General features: G+C 41.1%; 1 protein-coding gene across 4 annotated transcripts in view; it reads left to right on the top strand.

Annotated features, from left to right (window-relative positions):
• Positions 1-25,899, top strand: part of fgf14 (fibroblast growth factor 14) — a 100,352-nt gene that overhangs the window by 66,418 nt on the left and 8,035 nt on the right. For all 4 annotated transcript variants that reach the window (XR_011311249.1, XM_069706970.1, XM_069706971.1 and 1 more), the window contains exons 2-3: positions 5,711-5,821; positions 7,083-7,186. Coding sequence is in view for 3 of the 4 variants with exons in the window: in XM_069706970.1 (XP_069563071.1) it covers positions 5,711-5,821; positions 7,083-7,186 (215 nt within the window). In the remaining variant the exon portion in view is untranslated. The remainder of the gene's footprint in view (positions 1-5,710; positions 5,822-7,082; positions 7,187-25,899) is intronic.

Below are 25,899 nucleotides of genomic sequence, written 5' to 3' on the forward strand. Positions count from 1 at the left end.
CATGCCACTGTTTGCCTGCTCACCCTCACCCTATGCTCCTCCCTCTCTTTTCTCCCCTGTTATTCACTGTATTATCACCAGAGCACACATCTTAGGAAGACTTAATGACTTGTTTGGTGTGCTTAATTTAATATTAGACCCTGAAAGGAGTTGTTGTTTTTTTTTTTCCTTTCCCCGATGGGTAAATAAAGAGGAATGCACCACCGATCACATGTGCCGTGATAACACAGATACGCTTCCACGCTCGTCTTTATTTCCCAGGTGAGGAAGAACATTATGGCTTCACTGTGACAGCTGAGGCTGCAGAGAGAAGAGCTTCTTTCTGACCATCCCAACTGTGATTATACATTGAGGTCGCATTCAGATTCCCGCTGAGACGTGTCAGAATGAGGGAATTGGGGGGTTTCTTAAGGAGCCGGTATTCCTTCCGGCTTTGAGTATTGATCTTGTGAGAGACACAGTGGATTATCTATTCTTATGGGCTGCATTGATTTGCACTGACATCCTTTGTGTTTCTGAGCCGGAGCATCTCGGTCCAAAAAAAACCCAAAACTTTACTGTAACTATCAACAATGTACACCTTTACCCATTCTTCATTTTATATCATTTTATTTTGTAGATATAACGGTCTAATAATGAGATGGGGATTTTCTGTCCTCCTCCAACACCCAAAGGAATATGTCGGCATCACTTTGAGTTGTGTCTCTCATATCAGCTTTAATTTGAAGTTATCCATGCATTTTGATAGCAGATGCAGAGCCAGGGATCACCCTGTTTTCTTTTTAAGGGATTAGATGTGAATTGCAAATCCTATTACAGTCAAAACCCAGTAAGTGAGCTGAGGTGGACGCATCCAGTTTGGGCTCACCCATAATCTCACTGCCCTGTTTCTAATTATCTCTCTAGATTAGATCCATAAATCATTAGATCATGTTACATAGATCAGACCATTAGATTAGCTTTGATGATCTAGAAGCCGGTGCGAGATGAAAGATCTCCTGCAGCTTGGCTGTTTATTCAAGAGCATGACGGGACACAGCAGTGCGTCATCAGTCAGCTTTCAGAGCTGCCTGTATCAGATGAGTTATCGGCGAGATGTCAGAGATGTTGTTGATAGAAGAGAAATGGGAAAGGGGTGACGACGTTGTCGTTTTGCTTCCTTGTACATAAGGCCAGAAGTAACACACTGTAGAGGGGCTTTTCCTTCGCAGGCTGGAAAAGCCCTTCTCCTTTTCCAGAAACATCCAAAGTGGGTCAGACAGGGCAGGGCTGACAGCAGTCTACAAGTGCTGCTGCTGCAGCTGTGCCCGTGTGTGCGTGTTTCCTTATACTACGTGCTCTGCTCGATTCGCACTGAGCTGAACATGTGTCTCTGCACACACACAGACAGAGGACACAAAAGACAATAAGGACGAAAGGGAATGAAGGAGCTGTGGAGAGGCCAGTTATGAAACAAAATAAATAATCACAACCCATCTGCGACAGTTTGATTTATATGTAGGCAAGACTTCTGCAGCAAGGTAACACAATTTGAGGTTTTTCTGCTTCTGGTGCTCGTCGTTGTCTGAGGAAACTCCCCCTGCTGCTGCCAAGCCACCACTCGGTCTCCCTAGAAACAAAGAAGTGGCATGTAGAAACATACAGTGCTACTGTTGTAAAAAAAACAAAAAAACAATAGCAGTGCGAGTGGGAAAGTCCAATGAGAGTAGAGGCTGGATGCTCCATCTGTGACAATAGAACAGTGTTGTTTCACCATTTGAATGTGTTATAGAAGGAGAATATTGATGAGTCAAAGTCCTTTTCCACTTAGGGAATACCACAGACATTTTCAAGACAGTTTCTGTTTTAAAAGAGTGTACGCACCATATCAAGGTTGTCTGACATACCTGAAAACGCTGTCATTCTAAAAGCACACAACCTTCCCTTTTATATTTTTGCTAACACCCTTTCTATTCTCGTTTTCTTCCACTGATTCTCGTTGATTTTTATTAATTTTTTTATATTGCACCACTTACTAAATATTCGATATGCTCAATGTTTTATAGACACGTGTACAAAAATAACAGCGAATATTTGTGGTGTAAAAAAAGAGAATACATTAACATAAATCCATCTATTGACCATGAGTAAGTTTGACCTTAAACCTGCATTGCATCAGTGGGTTGCCAGCTTTATTAAAATTACAAAAGCCATTATGTCACTCTAATGCATGCACAAGCATACATGAATGTCTGATGTTAAACTGTCAGTCATAAATAATGCACTGGGTATTTGAAGACATGATGGAGTCATATATTACTGAGACGTATCTCACATGTTCTTTTTTTTTTTTTTTTCATTTCAGTTTATTTAATTTTTGACAAATTAAGTAAAATTCGACACATTTTCAGCTCAGTCTGGTTGCTGCTCAGAATAACTGGAGATCGAAGCTAGAGGGGAAATCTGTGTGCGTGTGTGTGTGTGCGTGTGTGCGGTGAACTTGGCTCTTCCATCATGCTATAAATCATGTGATGCTGGCTGTGTTCCCTGGGGCGTGCAAGCCAGTATATCTCTCTCTCACACACACACACACACACACACGCACACACACACGCACACACACGCACACGGACACGCACACGCACACACATACAGAAAGAATTCCCGCAGCCAGCCACCAGTTACGCCGTTTTAATTATTACAGATTGCTCCCCACTGATCTGTCTTCAAAATCAATCTCACTCCCCCACAATGTTTAAATGCTGGTCAGCGTCATTAATCGATGGCGGGTTTACCAACTTCTTGTATCTGCACAAAAAGTATTTGCTCAAGGGAATTGTGCACTCATTAAAAATCCATGTGGAAATGTGTGTACAATGCTGCAAGAGCAAATGGAGGCCCAGCCCAGTATTAGTTGTGGTGTTCTTGACAATGTGCTCAGTGAGTGTCTGTGACCGTGTTTCCCTGCTGTATGAGAACTCGCATATCTCCCCTCCTGTCACTAGATTATAGGAACTTTCTACGTGTGGTCTAAATGTTGTACTGTATGGTATCTGCAGGGTACCCAAGTACCCAACAATCTGGTATAATGCCAAAGCGTGTAATAAGCCAGTCAGGCCACTACAGGATACCGTGTCGGTGTCATATTTTGCCTCGACAAGGTGTGGAAATTGAGGTGCCTTCGGTGGAGGCACCAAAAACCACGGGGTTAGGTTTAGGAAAGGAGCATGGTTTGGGCCAAAATGAATAATTTTACATAAGTCGAGTCACATATGTCATTTAAGCTACTTAACATGCGGTACCAAAGTTAAATAACTTACTTAAAAGAACTCCACGTCGACTTTTTGCTTTCTCACAAACTTGAACATCCTTCTTCCAGGCGAAAGTCATGTGTTTGTTCCGTCCGACCACCCACAACCTTTTCACTACTCTGACTTCATCAATCTTTGTACTTTGTCACATGACCTCCATCACATGACCCTCTGGTTTGACCACGGTCATGCCTTTCATGCCTCGGTGAGGCAAAACGTGGCACTGACACAGTCTCCTGTAGGACTGACCGGTGCGTAACACACTTTGGCTCGTTTGAAACCATAACTGATTAATTAAGATTAAATTGAAAATAATTGTTGAGAGCGCTACAAAAAAGGCAGTAGTGGATTTCAATTTTTGTTTTTTTCCCACTCTAGTAGCTTCAACGTGACTTGACAACCATCGTTTTGATGCAATACTGTCTGAAATACAAAGTACAGAAGTGCAGAAATATTTAGTGGATTAATCAGTTAGTCTACTCGTCGAAGAAAGTTAAGAGATATTGCTGCGCTGCTTGAGCACAAACAGTATTTCTTGAGTGTCTCAGTCTTCTATAAATGGATCCATTGCAGTCTTCTATTGTTTTACTTTAGACTTTATTTTTTTGTTTTGTTTTAACACTGAATTCCAACTGAATTGATACGTTGGTTAATTTTCTGTCGTTCAGGTCACGTATTAAGCTAAATTTCCAGATGTTTGTCTGTTTCAGCTTCTCTAACCAGAAATGTGCTTACATTTCTTCCTTTTAAATCATTGTAAATCGAATAATTGAGGTTTGAATAGTTGAGCAAGACAAGACATTTGAAGGTGTCACAATGGGCTTAGAAACTGTTACTGTTTTCCGACATTTTATGAACCAACTGTAGTTAATTTCTACCAAAAGATGAAAAAAATATAAATGAATGAGGATAAATGAAATCGTAATAACCAAATTAATGAGACATCAAATAAATTACAGGAGAAACTTGCACCTTTGATGTTTTACGTCAACATTTTGACATTTTATCTCAGTTTTTATTCATCATGAGACTGTTTAATAAATATATATAAAGGATAACGGATGACATTAAAAGGATGCCAGTAGTATTCTACATTCATCAGGTATTAAACAGTAAATGGACAGAGGATGATGTCTGCTCAGTGACATCTGTCTCAGGCTGAATAGCTGCTACAGTTTTGACTGGCCTCAGTGTTATTGTAAACCAGAGAGATACTGTCACCGTCCTGTCAGCCTGCATCACGCACAGCAGAGGCACCGACAGTCAGCTTCTGCTGTAGCCACCTTTTCATTGTTCTGGTGAAGCAACAAAGCGGTGAATGCCGTGGCGGTATTGCTTGGATGCACCGGCAGAGAGGCATTTTCTGCCCCTTTCAGGCAGCGGGGAAAAGGTCTCAAAGCAGCCTAATGCCGTCACCCGGCAAAGCCATTTCAGAGGAGAATGCCCTGAGCTGCACGCCAACAGGAAGAAAAAAAAAAGTCTGACTCTGCCCTCTGCAAGACCTCTTGAGTTGTCCTCTGTGGCCACCTTCGCTCTCTTTTCTTTCTCTGTCTATGACACATACCTCCCCTCCCCCCACCTACACACACACACACACACGCGCGCACACAGTAGCTTGCCGGGAACATGGTTTAGGTCCAGGTGAGGTTGATTGTTCACCGCCCCAGGGCTTTCTTAGAATGAAATCTGGTGTGATGGCTGTCTCAACAATAAGTTTAATGTTGATGGTACATGACCCCAATATCACACACACGCCTACATACACACGCACACAGATGAAGAAATATTGTCATACTGCTTGGGCACAAGCAATATTTTTCCCCAGACATCCCAATATGCACCCACACACAGGTTTATTAAAACCTGTCCTTTTCAGTCTCATACTTTTTTTCTTTTTTTTCTTTTTACATTTTCACTTTCACTTTTCGTCACGTTATTACAATCCCACAAAATGCCAACTAAATTACAACATGACTCGTTGAGCTGCGGCGGCTCCGGGCAATTCAACCACGGTGCTGATTTATTTAGAGTAGATATGTGGCTCATTCCCCCGGTAGGGTCAGTTGAAAGAGACAGAGCCGAGACACTCTCACATCCTACACACTGAGGACCCAGAGAGGGTGCTGTTGGGTTCATTATGGGAGTCAGGCGACCACAGATTAATTCTGCCGCCTATAATTGGATGGTCTATCTCTGAGCAGGATGTGGCTTATGTGCCCGGAAAGTTAGCGCTCGGATTTGCCTGTGAAAAGAGCCACACTAGTTTGTCACTGTTTCATGGGGTTTGGCAGTAAAGACCCTCAAAACACAACATATTACAGTAAAGAATCCTGTCTTTTATTTAAGATAATAAGTGTAATTTGGTTTGCTGTTGGACTCCTAATCATTCTCCCTGTTCTTTCTCTTTTTCTTCCCTGCAGATCCCCAGCTCAAGGGTATAGTGACCAGGTTATATTGCAGGCAGGGATACTACTTGCAAATGAACCCCGATGGCTCTCTTGATGGGACCAAGGATGACAGCAGTAATTCCTGTGAGTACCGTGACCGTATCTGTCGGACTTTTACGTCAAACATTTGATAGGTGTGTGAAAAATGTTCGACAAATGGCTAAGAGAGGACATGGTGAACCATTTCCCAGCAAACTCTCATCATTTAAAACCTTGATTATATACAGTAGTTTCCTTTTTAGTAGACTTGCAGACTGAATTACACTTAAACACCGTAAAATGTAACCGTTGGAGAGGATTACTTCCTGTTTCTAGATTGCAGAAAATGAGCCGTCAACCCTACAGTCACCCTCCTCAAACCCTCGGGCTATCCTCTAATTTTTTTGTCATTGGAGCGAAATTGGCTTCTTAAAATGCCGCCACGGGATCACAGAGATTTGTCCCCCTTCTCCGAGAGGGAAAGTGGACCAGGAAACAGTGGGCTTAACGGGGAGAGAACGGTATTATTAGCTTGTTCTGGCACTGCTCCTCTTGCACTTCAGGCTAGGTGGTTAATTTGATTCCAGTGCTTGGTGCTAACGCTAGCCTGACACTCCACATTGTGTCACTTACTCCTGTCAGCATGAGGAGACGTGGCACATGTCACGTCTGAGAGGCTGAAGGGAGTTATTGAAACAGTGAGCATCATAGATAGTGTGCGCAGTTGATCAGGTGCTGTCATCGACTGTTTCTACGTTAGACTTTTGAAAATTGACCAAAATTGAATTTGAAGTCACCAAAAAAAAAAAAAAAAATATCCAATGATTGCACATTTATCCCCCACCGATTGTCTCCCAGGCTACGAACCGGCCAACATCAATTACTTACAGGGTCTGCAGAGGTTATTATGTGCCTTTAATTCTCCTTTCCACACATACTTAATGTCACAGCCAGTCCAGACCTGTTGTTTCTCACCAGTACAAACAATAGCCATTACCTCCCAGACCCAAGGAGTCTGCTACAACAACAAAGGTGCTATTAAATCTGCCACACACCAGCGGTGGCACCAATTACAACTGATTCTGAGGTAGCGCTGGGTGGCCGAGACTATGCTCGACTAGTCGCGTCCACCAGCCAAGCCTGCAATTCGTCTTCAGCCATTACCCAAATACAACAGTGAGCAATTGCATCATCTATTCTTTGTGAAGCATTAATGATCGGCAGCTTTTATTCAGATGATGAATTGTGCTCTAACGTTTTCCCCTCCCTCTGTATTTCATGTTTAGTTAATATTAGGACCGTGTGTGTGTGTTAATGATGTTTGGTGATATTTTTGTGTTTGCCTCTTTACCTGTGTGTTTTCCAGCTTTATTCAACCTTATTCCTGTGGGCCTCAGAGTTGTCGCCATTCAGTCCGTGAAGACAGGGTTATACATCGCCATGAATGGGGAGGGCCATCTGTACACATCAGTAAGAACACTATTCTATTCTATTTTGGTTATTTGTTTGGTTTTCTTGTATTCATTACCTTTATGGTATGGTCTTTTTTACCTCCTGTTTTCTTAAATGTTTACCGGTATTGACGTTATGTATGACTATGCTTTGCTTCTCTATAGATCACTTTGTAAACTCTGTTTTTAAAGGTGCTATATAAATACAGTTATTATTATTTTATTCTGTTTTATTCTATTCTATTCTATTCTATTCTATTCTATTCTATTCTATTCTATTCTATTCTATTCTATTCTATTCTATTCTATTGGTTTCTTTTCTTCTCTGTTCTATTATATTATATTCTGTTCTGTCCTGTTTTTTCTATTCTATTCTATTTTATTTTCTATTATATTCAGTTATTCCCTGTTCTGTTGTGTTCTACTGAGTTTTGTTCTGTTCTGTTGTATTTTATTATATTCAGTTCAGTATTCTTATTCTGTTTTTATTCTATTCTATTTGTTTAAAGACAATAGTTCGGTTCGGTTGTGCACAAATGCCGCAAAAACAACACAAAATTATGAAGTATTATGTCAATAATGTTCTAGTCTGTGCTGTATGTGTTATGCACTCACCAGACACTTCATCAAGTACACCTTGCTGCTACCCGGTTGGACTCAGTTATGCCTTCAGAACTGCCTCTTTTTTTTGGTGGTAGGATTAAACAAGCTGCTGGAAACAGTCCTCAGAGATTTTGATAATTTAAACATGATAGCGTCACACAGCTGCTGCAGATTTGTAGGCAGCACCTCCATGATGTGAATGTCCCGTTCCATCACATCCTAAAGAGACTCTATTGGATTGAGATCTGGTGACTGTGGAGGCTATTTCAGTTAAGTGAACACATTGTCATTTTCAGGAAACCAATCTGGGATGATATGAGCCTTGTGACTTGTGTTATCCTGCTGTAAATAGCTATTAGAGGCTGGGTACACTCTGGACTTGCAGAGATGGACAGGGTCAACAATCATACTCGGGTAGGCTGTGGTGTTTCAATGATGCTCAGTTGGTATTAAAGGATCCAAACTGCACCAAGAAAACATCCTCCACACCAGTACACCACCAGCAGCAGCCTGAAATCTTCATACAAGACAGGATCAAACCATGCCTTCATGTTTACCATAAATTCTGACCCTACATCGGAATATCACAGCAGAAACGGAGACTCATTAGACCAGACAACAGTTTTCCAATCTTCCACTGTCAAACTTGAGCCCATTCCCACCATCTCAGATGCTGCTGAAGCCTGTTTGCTTCGAGGTCCGACGTGTTGTACGTTCAGAGATGCTCTTCTTCGTACCTTGGACGTAACGAGTGGTTATTTAAGTTACTATTGCCTTTTCAAAAAGCTTGAAGCTGTCGGACCTTTCTTCTTTGACTCCTGCCATCAACAAGGCTTTTCAGCCCAGAGAACTGCTGCTCACTGGATGATTTTTGGATTGTTGTAACATGGAAAATCACAGTAGATCAGCAGTTTACGAAATAATCAAACCAGCCCTTCTGCTACCAACAATCAAGAAACATTCAAAGTCTTTTAACCACCTTTTTCCTCTTGTTCTGCTGCTTTGTTTGAACTTCAGTAGCTCGTCACCACCATGTCTACATGGCTAAATCCGCTGAGTTTCGGCCACATGATTGGTTGATTAGATATTTGCATAAATGAGCAGTTGTTCCGGACAAAGTGGCTGGTGAGTGTACGTTTTACATGTATATTGAAAGCAGTTCAGATATGTATGTAGATATGTATAAAATCATCAATTTTCACGTCAAGCAAGACACTTTTTCCAATAATCGGATCTGAACATTAATATTTACCACATTGATTATTGCATCTCAGTCAGGATTAGGGATCCCATTAATGCCCCCAGAGTTTTCTATATGAAAATACATTTGCATTACATTACATAATTCAGGAGGAGCAGATGTTTAGCTCTCTCACATGGGATCTGCCTTCATGCATATTTTTTTAATCTAGTGATCTATAAAGCTTAATTATATGTACATTATTAATAGAGAATGCTGGTATTATGTGACAAACAGTAGATGTTTAGCACATATGTTATCAGAGCAAAACTATTTTGGAGCAGTGGTAGGACATCTTTGGAGCAGCCATTTTTTTTTCACTACATCGTCACCCACCACTATTGACTACCTCTCTTCAAAATATACTAGCGTTCAGCAGGCTAGACAGCCGAGGGAGTGATAAGACCTCACCCACACAGATAGCGCTGCTAGTCTCTCCCAGTCATTCAAATCAATCAGCAGGAAGAACATTGGGAGTAGCGCCCCTCTCCCAGACAGGAGTATCCATCAGAGTCACTGTCTCTTCTTCCTTCTGCTGTCCTCATGGTCCTAATCCCCAGAGCGCGGAACCAGAAATTGCCATTTTATTGTACTCCATCTAATTACCTGAGAGGTTTAGAGGGGCTACTTCTCTTCCTGTGCTGGTATTCCAGTGGAATTGTCTAACATTTAATCACGGCTTGACTTCAGCCATGAAATGAAATTCATTTGGAGAGGATTGACCTAGAATCCTGTGGATTTTGTTATGGAATTGCACAGTAGGGATTATAAATTAATATATACTAACTATGGATAGACTACAATGCAAAACACACTAGGAGACCTAATTGTGCAATCTTTTTTCCATCTGCAAACACACACTCCAACACAACAACACATTTGATTGCAGAGATGTTCCCATGAAAAATAGTATGTCGATTTTCATATTCAATCATAAAGATGCAGACACTGTAATCAAGATGTTTTTCTTTCACGAAGTTTATTCAGCCCTCATTTGTACAGGCTGTTTAACACTTCCCTCTTTTTGCATGGGCTCCCATGTGTACGCAGGATAACTCCAACGTTTAGACAAACAATAAAACTTACAAAGCACGAAATCTGTCTGCACGATAAGAAAATTGGTGTAGAACGTTCACACAATCACTTGAGTCACTCATTTACAATTTAAAACCGATCGCAGAAAGTGGTTCAATTATGTCACGTGTCAGTGCTGTATTGTCAACCTTCCACATCTCTGTTGGTTAGATGTGTGTATGTGTCTGTCTGGGACATACGTTCGCATGATTTTTCATGCCGCTCCACTTGTCATGCTGAAGTGTTTTTGACAGTTGTGAGTAGATCGCTGATGGTTTGCCATCTCAGTGGTAGGCTGAAAATTGTTGCTGTGAAAGCTCGTACATAGTGTTGATTGCCAGACGTGCTTAATAGCTGATAAATGCTGCTAACTGGCGTTCGAGCTAACCTCCCCACCCCCTCTTTTTCTGCGGCGGTGGTCGTAACCGGGATTACGTTAGATCAAGTGTTTTTGTTATTTTGTCCAGCAGCCTCTTGACATGTTCAGACCAAGCATATGTGCTGCGAAGTGGGTCTCGTTGTGCTTAGTCGAAGCACCGTGTTCCTCCCTGGTCCATTTGCAGCTTATTTCTGTGCTAATGGTGGTTTTGATCAGACCTCAACTATCCAACCACCCACTCAAAGGTCTCTTTTTGTGAATTAGTCCGCTAATGGCAGCCTTATAAGATGTTCTTCATCCTCCACCATCTCCACCACCCCTTCCTTCCTTTCTGCCTCCTCTCTTCTCCTCTGTAAGCAAGGTACAACCATTCCTCTCATTATCACTGTTCCTTCACAAGCGACAATCTGGCAGTCGACCTTTTCACCCATTTGGGGTGTTTGATTTTAGTGCGCTCACATTTTCAGACGGTACTTTAACGGCTATATTAATTATTAAAACATTGATTTGTGATCTCCACATCATCTGCAAAATACGAGATATATTTATCTGAAAAAGGATTAATTTTCAATTCTTAATTTCTCTAAAGCCAGGTCATTTTCATTCAGCACAATTCACTTGGCAGTTGTATTCAGTGACGATGTTAAATACATTACTGAGGCTTTTACTATGATGATGTACTCTGATAATGAGTGACACTCAAAGTGAATCAAAGGCAGAGTTCCACTCTTTCAGAAAATAGATGGAAAACCCATTCAGGTCCTCTGGTGGTGCATCATATTCTTTTGTGTGAGGCACCCAAGGCGCTGTGTGCGGCTCAACTGACAGAGATAGCATCAAAGTGACTGTGCAGCCTGGCACAAAGGACACACCACGGAATAAAGGCGAGTTCAATCATCTCACCCCTTTTCAATCTGCTCCTTTTGTATCTGAGCCAATAAACTCCTGGCTAATTTCTCCTCCAGGCTGCTCCCTGGATTTCTTCTCAAATCTAAAAAGAAGAGAGGTAATTCTCCCAGCTTGTCGTAGAAGGTAACAGAAATGGGAGTTAGGAAAGTCTCGAGATAGCTATAATTGAACTCTTATTGCAAAAACAGACACATTCAAATGAGACAAAACATAAAAGCCTTAATTATTCTGCAGGGACTACTACATTACATCCCTAAAAGCAAACAAGGAAGTGTTGGATTGTATAGCTTTGTTACACATGATGAAATTGTGGTAGCAGAGAATGCAACTCCCTTGTGCTGAATTTGTTGTCATTTTACTGTCCTGCTTATAGAGTCTCCTACCGTTTTTCAAGTGTTAAGGTTCGGCATGACATGGTTGGCTGGTTTTCTTTAGAACTTGTTCCCCGTTCCTCACTTCACTGGAGTCTCTCACTGCAGGCTTTCTTTATCAGGAGCCTGCACTTGTTAGTGCTACCTTTCATGATTGTCAAATTGACTTGCCACATCACTTGAGTGGTCCTTTTAGAAATGGAGTCTTTGAAAGGGCCAATCTGGAACAGTGCGGTAGCTTTAGCTTCACTTGTTAAAGGCTATATCTTTGGCCGTGTGAGAACAAAAGACTGAGGGAATCTGTTTCCTGTCGCGACCAGTTCAGGCTGTATGAAAGCTCCAAAGAGCTTGATGGGAGGGATCCTTCAGTTTACATCAATATGAAAATGACAGTGCATGGTGGTTGAGTGTAGGGAAGAATAAAGAGGAGCACTTTTTTCAGTGTCAGTGGCGTGAAACCAAGTGATTCTTTTGAAAAATGCTCAAGCCAGGATTCCCCTGGGTTCGGGTATTTGATATTTTCCTACCAACATTCTTATTCATCTCCCGACCTCTTAGGCTGTTTTTCTAACGCTTCTCTCAAATTTTCTGCCCACCAGGGACACCCTTCTCTGGATGTCTTGCAAAGACGACATTTCATGGGTGGTGAAGCAGTTTTTAAATATTTCAGTTTGAAACCACAGAAGACTCAGGGTATTTAAAAAAACTAAATGGATTTTTTTTCAACAAGTCATTATGTCCTATTTGCTAAATTAACTCCTTCTGATCAGTGTTTGGGTGGTCTTTCTGAAAATAATTCCATCATTAATTAGATATCAGGCCTCAAAAGGAGTTATGGTTTATGTCTGAGGTGCAGTCAGGTTTCTGGTACAGTCTGGTGCGAACCCAAACCAGATTACACTCTGTTAATATATGGGTCTGGGCACCCTCCATAGGGAAGCGTTTGTAGTTGTTCCATCCTGCTGGCGTAGACCTCCAGTTCATTTTATCAGCATGCACCAAAACCAGCCAACACTCTGGCACCGCTGCAACTACCTACGACAATTGTCCACCAAAGCATTTTTTTCCTGAGTACAGCATGTTTTTTAAATTGTTTAAATAAACGGCAGCAACTTGACGAGTTGTTGAGCGTTTATTCTGTGCTGAACGCTTAATGTGCGGTAATACCACCACCAGCCGTCCAATCCCAGTGAAGGAGGGGCGGGACAAACGCAGGCAACCACCAACACTACTCGCTGATTGGTCCATCCTTCTAGTGCTAATACGAGCCGGGTTACAGACGGTTATCACAGCGAATAAAATTGAAGCTGTGAGCCACAGTCGAGGAATCCAGGCTACAGGCCTGGGGGTTCTGAGGCAGATCCACCTGCCCGATCCTCCCTAGCTCATCCATATACGGTCACTTCTGGCTCCAAAAAACCCCCGACAGGTAACAAACCAATGGGTGACATCAAGGTGGGTTGCCACTCAGTGTGAGCTTATTATAAGCAAGATGCTAATTGGATAAACTTAACAGGGCTAAAAAAAAAAAAAAAAAAAAAAAAAAGGAAAATTGACTGAACCCTATCCTAAAATGAATAAAGCTATTCTATGTATTTGGAGCATATAGAGCATAATTATGTATACATATCCATATAAATGCAATGTAATGCATTCTGAAAAAGGTGGGAGACTCACTGTTAGTCTGAAACAGAAAATAATAAAAAGCTGACATCCTGCTTTCAAATGTGGCACCTCTAAATAATTTTTTGCATCATCATTCAGAGATTAAAGCACATGTAACTGTCATTTTTTTAACTATGCTTATTAAAAGTTGCCTTTATGTCTTAAAACAAACCAGCAGACACCTAAAAACATAGTAGTCTAGCAGCAAAGACTGTGAAAGGGTGCTGACCACAATATTTTCATATTCCCACAGATCTCAGGTACCTATAGTAATTACTCAGATGATTTCGCCTCTGGAGCAGTGTCAGCCTCAGAGCTGAGGTGGGGGTAGCCTCATTATTTCCAAAGTGTTGCTCTCTCCCACCTTTAATGCAGTATCAGTGTCAGGAAGGGAAGCAGTCAGAAGGGCTGGAGGGAGAGCAGCTTCATGCATTAATGAACAACAAGGTTGGAGGTAGGCGTCAAAACTGAACTGGTGAACTGCTGGCCGGGGCCGAGGCGGGATAAGAATAGATCGAGCAGTCCTTCAGCCATTTAATATCGCTGTTGTTATAAATTACTTTACACTCTGTTGGAATATTTTTGTCCGACATCTTCCTTCCTTGCAGAAGCGTGTCGGTTCGATCTGTGCAGCTGTAATTTGACTTGAGCCAGAGGAAGGAAGAGTTTTGCATCACGGCAGTGAGTTACCTGGCCTAACACAGGGAGCCCCCCCCCCCACACACACACACACACACACACACACACACACACACACACACACACACACACACACACACACACACACACACACACACACACACACACACACACACACACACACACACACACACACACACACACACACACACACACAGTGTTTGGCTGTACCTGTGGGGATTAGACCGCTGAACAATAAATCATAAATACACAACACAGCTGGTTTGTCCACCATGTCTTTCCAGGTGAACAGCTTAAGGTCTATTAATATCACGTGTCCTCCTCTGTTATTCCCCAGTTTATTGAAAGCAATTAAAAGTGGGCCACAGCAGCTGTTTTCCGAATCACTGGTTTACATGACACATATTTATGATTGAATGAATGAGTGGATTTCAAGTGAAATCCCTGCAAGGTTTCCTCCGATAACAACTTTGATTTGTATAGTACCGAGGTCGAAGTCGTGCTCTCATCAGCTGCTTCATTATAAGTGGCTAATTTTTTTTAGCTTCTTGACAACCAGTTATGTACAATAAAACATTCAATCATGTATTATAGCCTAACTTTTTACACAATTACTCTGCTGGTTCTGATACTTCTGAGTTTGAGTAGGACCCTCGAGACATCCACGGATGTCCAAGATGGGTTCGATATCATTCTGGAAGACATTTGAACATCTGGCAAAGACATTAAACCGACGTCTTTCGGTCGTGTCTGGGTTCTGATTGGCAGGTTTTTTTGTTCACCCACACTTTCTGTCCCATGCTTACAGACCAATCGATCTACTCGTTGTTTACGATTTATTTCCTAAAACCTGACATTGATGGATCGATATATAACCAAAAGGTGGCCAAAAGAAACTTTAGAAAGCAAACAGAGGTGCAGCCTTTTCTTTTACATAGTTTTTAAGCGTTATTATAATCAACTCTCCACTACAAATCACTTTTTGAACTGCTCCATTCTACATTCTAGTTCTGCCATCTGGTATCTTTGTTTTAGTGCTTTGATTCGGTAATGACCCCACCTTTTAACGTTGCACAGTGCCATTGCCTTTATCACCCAGCGTTGTACTCAACAAAACCTGAGTTGCATAAATATAGCAACGTGTGTGCTGGCTGAGCTCAGAGCCTGTGCAAGCCTCTCTGAGCCTCGCAGATATTCCTCTTCTGCATAAAAAAATACGTTTTTTTTTTTTTCTTAACTGTTTCCTTACAGAAGCATGTTCCATTTCTCCTCCCACAGTACTGACTTTTACTATGGTGGCCATTAGCTAACTATCAATCTGTCAGCTAGAACTTACCCTGAATCTCTTTTATGCTTTGGGGATAATGCTCACATCTCTATTAAAATGAAGTGGCCAAAAAAAACACACAGGCACTGGTTAGTTGGTATGGATGCTGCAGGAAAAAACTATTGGAATTGTGTGCTGCTGACAGATAATGAGGAGGCAGGAAACAATGGAAATTGTGCATGGACTGGTTGGGAGAACAAGAGTTTGGAGAGAGAAAAAGGGCAGAGGGAACTCCGAGAGGTGTTTGGCAGGGAAAGCCCTGCTGTGGTCAATATAATCAGTGTAGCGCGTAGACAACCTCTGCTGGTTGCCCCCGTTTGTCTGTTGCTCCTTCTGCTACGATCAACAAGAAAACCATCGAACAAAACCAACAGCTTTTTGGAATAACATCCAACAATATCATTGTATTAATTTCATTACCGTGGCAGGTTAATGAACGCCTCATCTCACATGCGGATTATTATTTGTGTTCCCTGCAGCTGTTGAATGAAAGGATACTGGAAATGTTATGAATCCCATCTCCTCTCTGGGATTATAAGAGATTGTCTTTAGATACGCTAATTTCCACAAGGGAGTTTTAATCTATTCATGTGGGCTTGTGCTGTGGTTGCTTTTCAGTCAGACTAAATGCCCCCATTTAATCATTAATAAATAATAAACCTCGGTCGTTTGAAGGCCATTTAACAACACCTAAAATAAATTTAAAATGCCCCAAGAGATGGTTGGAAAAATCAATGGAAAAACACAAGTCGTTTTGTCGAAATGCAGACAGGAAGTGAGGAAGACGAGGGAGAGGAATGAAATGAGGTCCTGATGAACCATAGTTTAGCCATGGATGTTGCGGTTATGTGGTACAGTATGTTCCTTAACCACGAGTACTGAAATAATGTTATATATATATATATATATTTTTTTTATGTATTCATTTTTTTGACACAGTTTCTTACAGGAGCTTGGCAATGCAATATAAGACTGTGTTTCATGTCAACATTCAACAAGGCTGTCCCGAAGTGTGCATTTGAAGTGGATATCGGCTTTGTCAACTGCACTGAAAACAGCTAAGCTTTAAGTCATTAAGTCATCTTAGAGAAAGCATTATGACAATGGAACTTATTTTAAAGGAACACACTTGTTTTTAGAAACAGAATATCAGTGAATATGTTTTGCTGATGAAGTTCTGCAGTGCGGTTATACCTGCATGACACCACGTTGCCTGAGGTCTTCCTTATGCCTCCTCTTGATAACTGTTTCAGTATGTACAGAGAAGCTGCACGCACAGTAAGACTTAATCAGGTTTAACTGTCTGTTGTAGGAAAAGCCACAGTGCACACGTTCCTCTTTTCTCTTTTCTGCCTTTGTCACACATTAAATCATTTGATACAGACAGTTCACCGTTGATTGGCGTACCCGCTGCTTAGTAATGGACATTTTTTAACTTATTCAATTACACAGGGTAAATCATAATTTTTGACAACTACAAAAGTCTCAGTAGTTTTTAGGAACAGTCTTGATTTGTTTGCCAGTAATCTGTCCAAAGTGGCCACCAATCATCGTTTGGGATGAAACCGCACAGCGCCACTGTCACCTGCCAACCACCAATGTGCATTTATTTTTGTCTTTTGTATTCAGGTGGTTTGCGTTGTTCATTAGATTGTAAAAAAAAAATAAAAGAAACTACATATTAATTCAGTTGGAGAGCTGTAAACTGCATTTTTTTAAGTTATTCATTTGAATAGACATGTCAGCGTTGTGTTTTTTTTAAACAGCAGCATGCAGACATGAACTATTAATTCATGATGACTTTCCACTTGCCACTCTATTGGTTCAACTATTTTAAAAATGTCTGCATGTCAGCATTTAGTGTCCTGGATTGGCATCAACAAGCAGCAAACCAAACACTATGAGCCTCCGTTAATGTCTCCTTGTTTCCAGAGTTATTGCCTGTTTTATCTTGTTTTTACTTTGAAACAGCTTGAAAATGCATGTTCAAAGTGTGGGATTCTTATAAAGCACAGATTCAGGCGGCTTCTGACAAAACAAAGAGGCACTTTTAGAGTGCACGGGTTTGTTTGTGTGACTGAAAGTGCGTGTTTACACCACTGAGCAGCAGAATAAAGGAGAAACAGAAGAAGAGTAGGCGCGCAGAACTGGGAATTCAGATTTTCATCTTTGTTCCTCCGTGAGACTCACGGAGGATATGTTGCTATGTAGAAATGCAGATGGCACCATTGTCACTTCCCCATGAATGCATATTGCAGTAGCTATCAGAGCAAACACGTCTAGCCTGTTCGCCGTATTAATGACCCGAGCTCTGGCCTAATTGCTTTTCCAGTGTGTAAATGTCAAGCACCATGCAAATACAAATGGGTCACTTGTGCTTGTTGCCTCAAGAGCAGTGTTATGTGCAAATGAGCACCAGAGTGATGAGAGGTCATAGAGCAACAAGTAGTGGTCTGGAAGTCAGTATCCAAACAGTAACATCATGCTGATCATTTGCAAACTCACTCCAGACTGTGCACTTAGCAGTCCTCTTGGCTAGCTACTTTGTATTTTTAGTTCTTTTATCACAGTTCAGACATGCATATACTTAGCCAACCCTAATGAGCTTGTTTAACCTTGTGGGAGCCAACAAAGGCAAACAAAGCACAGGGCCAGAGGAGAGTTCCTCCCATTACCAACACACAGGCTCTTAGTTTGTCAATGATTGATTATTTCCAATTATTATTATTTACTTTTTAATTCAGTGTTTATTTCAAATCTCACCAAAGGGTAAAAAAAACCTATTCAATTCACTTTGTTCATGTAGTGCCAAATCACAACACAATAGGTTATTTCCTAACATAGTAAAGTCCTTACAATAGAACTTTACAACCAACAATTCAACAGTTCCCACGTGAGCGGCTGGGATGAAAAAACTCCCCTTTAAAAGGAAGAAAAATCTCCGGCAGTGGGAAGGAAAAACTGCCTTTTAACAGGAAGAAATTCAGTCTTTGCTTAAAGTGGACCTCAATTACCAAAATATAAACTGCAGTGAAGGAAATACCACCATTTTTAGATGTGGGAATGTGGAATTTGCAAAACACAGGGATTTTTGAGTGAAAATCTGTTATGGGGCTATTTCATCGTGGTTTAAGCCTGAGAAGGACTTTTGTGTCATGCCCACGGGGTTGCAGGTTCAAATCTTGTTCAAGCTGTTCTTCAATAGCTGTATCAAAGTGTGGGTGTATGTGTGAAGGATGGAGGTTCTTTTGCTGTGACAGAAAAGCCCTCAGTGTTCAGCCCGCCTGCAGGCGTAATAGCCACCGTGGTCCTCTCTTTTACTCCACAAGAATCCATCTTCCTTTTCTGTTTCCACCCGTGAAATGAAAGTAACATTTTATCAAGCTTCATCCCTGAAGTTGTAAAAATCAATACAAGGAGAGCTCTAGCAGAAAGGTTGTAAATCATGGAAATTCATTGTCTTAAATCAGAGCTAAGCCTGCCTCCACCGTGTATGTTCTTCACACTGTGAACCAGTCAACAGCTACTGCAGGAGCACTAGAAAGTGTAATTGTGTATACGCACTGTATTTCTGAAGCAATAAATACATGATCTGTCTCTGAGTTATACTCTTAATACTTCATGCAGAATGGTGATATATTTTATTTTATAGTTATCAGACATCTGCGTGTAGGATTATATTTATTCTGTGTGGAAAGTATCATCTCTAAGCTCGAGTAAAAATAGCTGCGACGTTTAAACACGTAAACATTTGTACGGCATTATCTTGTGCTTACGACGCTTTCACCACAGCTTCACTGCAGAGGCCAGCAGGTCAGAGGGAGTTATTGTGTGACACACCCACGCTTACTATTCCACTAAACAGCCATTCAGATAAGGAAACAGGGCAACAGAAGCTCACATTTGTTTGACTTTTATATAAAAACACAAGAAAGGGTTGAATATCCGCTTGTCCACTATAAGACCTTCAACACCTCTGGCCTTTGCATTTGGAAAGTAAACATTTCTCTCACGCCGACGCCAGCAAAGGAGTGATTTTTATCTGCAGTTTTGTGGAATGATTGGGGTCTTTTGCGGAAACACTTACAGAATGTAGGGATTTTGACAAACCTTTTCCCGAGAGAAACAAGAGGATGTTTTTTTCCCCATGCAACTCCATGTTGTGTACTGTTATGCACCAAAGAGCAGTTCTTTGAAATGTAGTCTTCGTGAAATCTCTGCTTGGGGTCGTTGAAAGGTCGTCACCTGGGAGCAGGGACCATAGACCTTATCTGAACCGCAGGTGTTTACATAGTTAACGTCTATGCTCATTGTAGGTTGTCTATAATAGACACCATGTTTCAGCATACGATCATTTAGTTCAGTTGGTAACAGAACACCTTAGACCAAAGACAGACGATCTATTTCGTTGTCCTGTCAGTAGTTCTGCTTTATGTGTTTGACAGTCAAGGTAAAGCAGACCTGGTCAACTCAAGCATGCTGTGTGTTAAGGAATTTTCTCTGCAGAGAAAAGAGGAATCTCAGAGCATGCAAAAAGTAAATGGGGAATATGAGGTTTATTAAGCACGGTGAAGCAAAAACATGTGCCACGAGGAACACTTTAACATCACTTCTATTTCTACAGGGCTTAACTAATGTCTGGATACATTTGTGTCAAGGACAAGCCCTTAAGACAGCAAATAAAAATGTTACAGTGAACGAGTTTGGGTGTTAATAAAGATGTATGCCTCAGTTTCAGGTTAAAGCCTGCTTTGCAACAGTTTGATCCTGCCTTTATTAATTGTTGAAAGATGGCAAACTTCGGTGACATTTTGAGCTGCTGGTGATAACCGCCAGCTCAAATATGGCAGTCCTACCCAACCCCAGTGTGCCCAGCAACAACTCATCAACAGCTTTATTGAGAGTCTCTGCATATTCACAGTCCAGTTTGTTTGAATTCGGTGTGCGGCATTTGAAAAACAAACTCTCCGACAGCGTGAGTGACAGGACTTAGCTTATGGTTGAACGACTGATGGACAGGTCAGTTGGTCTCATGGTTCCTCTCTGGCTGACTGGTAGACTCACTCAGCCCTCCAGCTGTAGCCACGCCACATTTCATCCTCAGAGGGAGAGACAGACTGTTGGGGAATCCTCTGCTGTCTTCCCCTCATGCACGCACACTCAGGCTGAGTGCTCAGGCTGCTTGTCAGCAAGGTTTCAGGACGAACGGACGTTGTGAAACGGTCACTTTACAGTCAAATTTAAAAGGTAAGCAGGGATATCCAAATCCCTCATCTTATGATTTATTGAACGGGGAAGTCTGAAGAAATCACAGTTCTAATGTAGCCGTTAAGATTGAGCTGTTCCAGGTTTACTACTGTGCAGCTGCAACAACCTGCTTTATGTGCATCCTTCATCACACACATGGTTGTAAGTGTGGGATAAAACCTGGGTATCACTTCATAATGCGAAACAGTAGTTACGTCTTTTTATGTAATGCTCTAGCATCCAGATTACGCACTGGACTAAAGCCCACGCCTGTGAATGACCTCATTAGTGCCCCCTTCCATAATATTACCATTAATGGCTATTTCTGACATGCCTCTCGCAAACACGGATAGCTCTAATCTGTCTGGCTTGATGTATGTGTAGACTTAGAACTAAATTTGGACATCAGTGAATGTGGCCATCAATTACAATCCTTTTTACAAGACAAAATATATCATTGGGATTTTTCTGTATATAGACTGTATGTAGAAATGGATGTCTTCGGGCCGGAAAAGTAAAACCAATGTGGTAATGCCTTAAAGTGCAATACCCCAGAGGGCCACAAAGGGCCTCAACTTCTCTCATAAAATACAAAGTCATTGGATTCAAAGTCAGATCTACCGCTGGCTGGGGCCACAGCTTGTCCAAATATGGTCACTTCTGGTTCCAACAAACCAAGATGGCGACAGCTGAAATGCCGCACTAAAGGCTTCAAAACCATTTACACACCAGTGGATGATGTCACGGTGGGTTTCCACTTGACTAACCAGCAGAAAAGCAGGACTTCTTGGTGGTTTAGGGTCATGGCACTCACCATGAACCACAATAGTCAGCGGAAATTAAGCTGTATCATGGAGACACCTGTCATATTCCAGCAATATGCACTGTAAAGTTAGTCAGAGAGGAAATTAAAATTACAGATTGCAGATGGAAATCATATGAGTCGGGTTGCCATGTTTTGGGCAGCAATGACATAATCAACTAAAAAGAAAGGCTTTCACTAATCCTAAGCAGCGATGGATAGCATTATTTTTCATTGATTAGTCACTCACAGCAGGGCATTTTAATATACAACTGTACTTATTAATTTCTTTTTTTTTATGAAAAAGGCAACATTTAATATACAACCCATAGAAAAAAATGTGTGCAACAAACGCACATTGCCACTACTTTGGCAGCAACTCGTTAAAATCCCTGCCATGTTCTGCGACCCTTGTCGAGCTTTTGGCCCCCTGAATCATCCAGGTTCCATATGTGGCATGAATTAAACCATGAAAATTTTAGTGTGCAAGGATTTGTGATAAGAGATGGTGCTCTGGGAATTTCATGCCAAACCTGGCACCAAAATTGTTCTGCACATCATTTTATCTGCATGAACACAACTTCTGTTCTGCCAATTCCACCCACTCAGTGCAAGGTGTCACAGAAGACAAAAGGGCAAACAAAACCCCCCAAAAATGCAGGTGTGCCTGATGAAAATGGCATTGCACCTGCATTTGATCTGAAAATAAAGCTCTTCATCCTTCAGCCAGACGAGGGATTTATTTGGAGTTAAAAGAGCATATTGCAGCCATGGTTCAGCTCATTCCCAAAGGAAGGCACAAAGGTGTAGGATATGATATAAAGACGACTATGGAAAATTATTTTATAGTTCAGGAGAGCTGGCTATCCATGAGTCATCCATTTTCCTTTTCTTTTTCTTTTTTTTTCCTTTTTCTGTCAGTTAATCTCATGAAAAGATCAAATCCAACATGATGATAGGATGAAGTGCACGGAAGATGTAAATCTCTGGGACAAAAATGGTCACAAATACATAGTTTCATTTACACCTCATTTGGTAATAAAAACCAGGCTATTTATGGCACCAGTTAAATCACCTACTGAGAAAGTGGGGATGAAAGAAGTGTTTTTTGGACTCCAATAGGAGTCTATGACACAGAGGGAAAGACATATAGAGTATCAAGCTTTGGATATTCAGCCAATATAATGGAATTTCTTCATTGTCATTGTGCTGGTATTCAACAATATTTCCAGGCATGTCACCTGAGCATAGCTCCCATAAAACAAAAAAGAATAACAGTATAAAAGTATATCAAATGAATATAAAAGTCTGCGAAGGGTGAAGTACACAACCTCATACAATCACGCACACTTGCACACACTCATTGCTACATATGCAGCTGTCATATTCCACCGGATACTTGTTAGTTGAATCATTTCTTTAGGTTTTTCATTTGACTTAATGACAAAAAAAAGATCGTCCCTAGCCTTACGTCAGTGTCTTAGTGATGGAGCACCATCACTGACATAGCAGGAGACCAACTCCTCTAATGTTAAAACAGCAACAGCACACACACGTTTTACGTGGTACAGTTTCATATATCATTAGAGGCAACAAAAAGTTGGTCTCTCCTCACATTTTGTCGTCTATTCATATAAATGAATGCTTCCTGGATTTGAGAGCTGAAATGAGGGAGGTGTTTAAAAAGTAGCGAGAGAGTCAGCAAACAAGGGAATTTACAAGAAGAGGACATGCACTTCCTCTTTAAAAAAAAACCCAACAAAAAACTGGGACACTGTTCCTAAGGGTGTAAACAACACAAACAGCAGAGAGAAACACACAGAGAGGAGAAGCAGCTCCATACCTGCACACACCTCTCTTATTTATTTTTTTCTTGTGTGCACACTGTTACTCTGCCTCATGAGTGTCTATGCTTTTGTGTGTGTGTGTGTGTGTGTGTGTGTGTGTGTGTGTGTGTGTGTGTGTGTGTGTGTGTGTGTGTGTGTGTGTGTGTGTGTGTGTGTGTGTGCGTGTGTGCGTGCGTGTGTGTGTGTGTGTGCAACATGTCTGAGATCTGCTTGTACAGGGTAAACTGCTGGGTTGCCTGACAAGAGATGACGAGGCAATCTAGCAAAACTCTGGCCGCCTTGACTCCAATCTGGCACCAATTTACGGATCAACAGCAGCAGAGTGGACACACGCACGCACACACACGCACACACACACACACACACACACACACACACACACACACACACACACACACACACACACACACACACACACACACACACACACACACACACACACACACACACTTGAACCCTCACTGATAGGCATGGGTGGCTGCGCTTTGTGTGTTTGTGCACCAACAGGCTCTGTGACGATGTCGCGCTTTATTTTTATTTACCGAGTATGAGCGAAGCATTTTAGTCCTGCAGACTTTACTGTTTATACAACGATTTAGTCCATGGCATTAACATGTTTGCCTTTCCAGACTTTAGTAGCGCTTAAAATGGCACTTACTGATAGCACTTTGTAGTTTGGCTTTCTTGAAGAAATTGTATTTTCTTGATTCTTGTTGTTCTGGGTTTTGTACCCTAATGGTTGAAATGCACTTATTGTAAGTCTCTTTGGATAAAAGCGTCAGCTTAATGTAATGCAATGTAATGTACTGTACTGACTGACCGCTTTTTCGTCATTGCATTTGAAACTAACGCAACAAACAATCAAATCAAATACCTAATTTCAATATTTCACAGCAAAAACCTTGAATATTTCAATTCAACTCAATGGTTATCATAAATCCTATTTCAGATAGAAATACAGTTACCTACAGTGCAGTCGATTGCAGATTTGGTTCAATCAAATACGTGACACGTGCATGATTCCTTTTTAAAAAAAATTTTTTTTACTTTGCCTGTTTTTAGTTGTGCCTGAAGTGCAGTTAACATTACACGATGTTTAATCATCCATTTTGCTGACATCATTAAGTTGCCCTCCAGTCATTTTTGACAGCATCAGAGAATATATATTTTGTTTTTTTGTTTTTATTGAATTCTCTTTAAGACATTTCTGGACTCTCTTACTCAACCAGAAGAGTACTTCACACTGAAAAAGGCACCCTTGGCACATTTTTAAACCCAGATCCTAAATCTCTATTGGACATTGCATGCCACGGGTTCATCTCCCACAGAGAACAGCAACACTTGTGTACAATATTTCTGTGTGTGTGTGTGTGTGTGTGTGTGTGTGTGTGTGTGTGTGTGTGTGTGTGTGTGTGTGTGTGTGTGTGTGTGTGTGTGTGTGTGTGTGTGTGTGTGTGTGTGTGTGTGTGTGTGTGTGTGTGTAATGAGCCAGGGGAGCTGTACTGGTTCCGTGTTAAAGGGTCTTTGCCTTCAGGGACACTTTATTGAAAGCTTAAGTGCTTCTTGTGTCCAAACACTTTAAAGGTGTCACTGTATTTTGTCAATCCAATAAAAAGTATGTAGTGCAGCCTCATAAAGTGCACACATGTTTGGTCGCTAAAAATAATGTTGTTTTTTTAAATCAGTTTTTCTGATATTACACAGAGACTTAATGAATCAACCATCATTTAGATGTTGTTGTTTTTTTATCCTCATAAAACATGGTATTTTTAGCACATATGAATGAGACATCTGTTAGAAAGTATGACAACACTCTTGCTATTCAAAGATCTGTGCAAAGATCCAGAGATCTGTGAAGACAAGGAACAAAGTCAAGAGACACCTGACATTTTGACTTTCAGGCTTCGCCCGGAAGTCCCCTTCATGTGACTTTGACTTCTTTCCTCTGGTTTCAGTCTCAAATCTGTAGTTTCTCAAAGGCTTTGCATAAAAAAAATACTATCTCAGACCCTTTACCTTTTAATACTAAACTCTGCCTGTAGTTTAGGTTTCTGATTAGTTATTGTAATGCACCTTTAAGGTATAAATATAATCATCTGATTTGTTTTATTTTTATATGTTTCTTATCTGTGCACATCCTTCATTTAAAGTAAAAAAAAAAAAAAAAGAAGAAGAAAAACGAAAGCTTTACACTGTCTGTGGTCCCAATTCATCCAGCTGTTTACTGGAGTCTCTCCTCATTTGGTCCCTGTCTCCTCTTCCTCCTCTGAGTTTGATAATCAGACAGGTCTGCCGAAGCCTCATTGTCTGCACACACTGCCGACGTGACTCTTATACATATGAGAACAGCTTAACATTGTGAATGCAGCTCAGCTTTCTGGAGGTTGACCTTTTTTCCATGGATTAATAGGTTTTATGCTGGCAGCATTAATAAACAATTTCTTCGTTTCCACAGTGGGGTAGTGAGCAATCACTCTGCATATTAATGTGCACCCACCCCCCAAATGAAACTCCTCTCACCTACTTTTAGACGGTCGTGCTCTGCAATCACGACCTGTTTCGTGATTTTTTTCTAAAGGGTCTTTGTTTTAGAGTGACTCCCTTAGCT

This window comes from Brachyistius frenatus, unplaced genomic scaffold (genome assembly GCF_029030835.1).
Source record: "Brachyistius frenatus isolate BFR_SWC_R1_liver_20210118 unplaced genomic scaffold, ASM2903083v1 Contig_66, whole genome shotgun sequence".
Classification (NCBI taxonomy): Eukaryota; Metazoa; Chordata; class Actinopteri; family Embiotocidae; genus Brachyistius; species Brachyistius frenatus.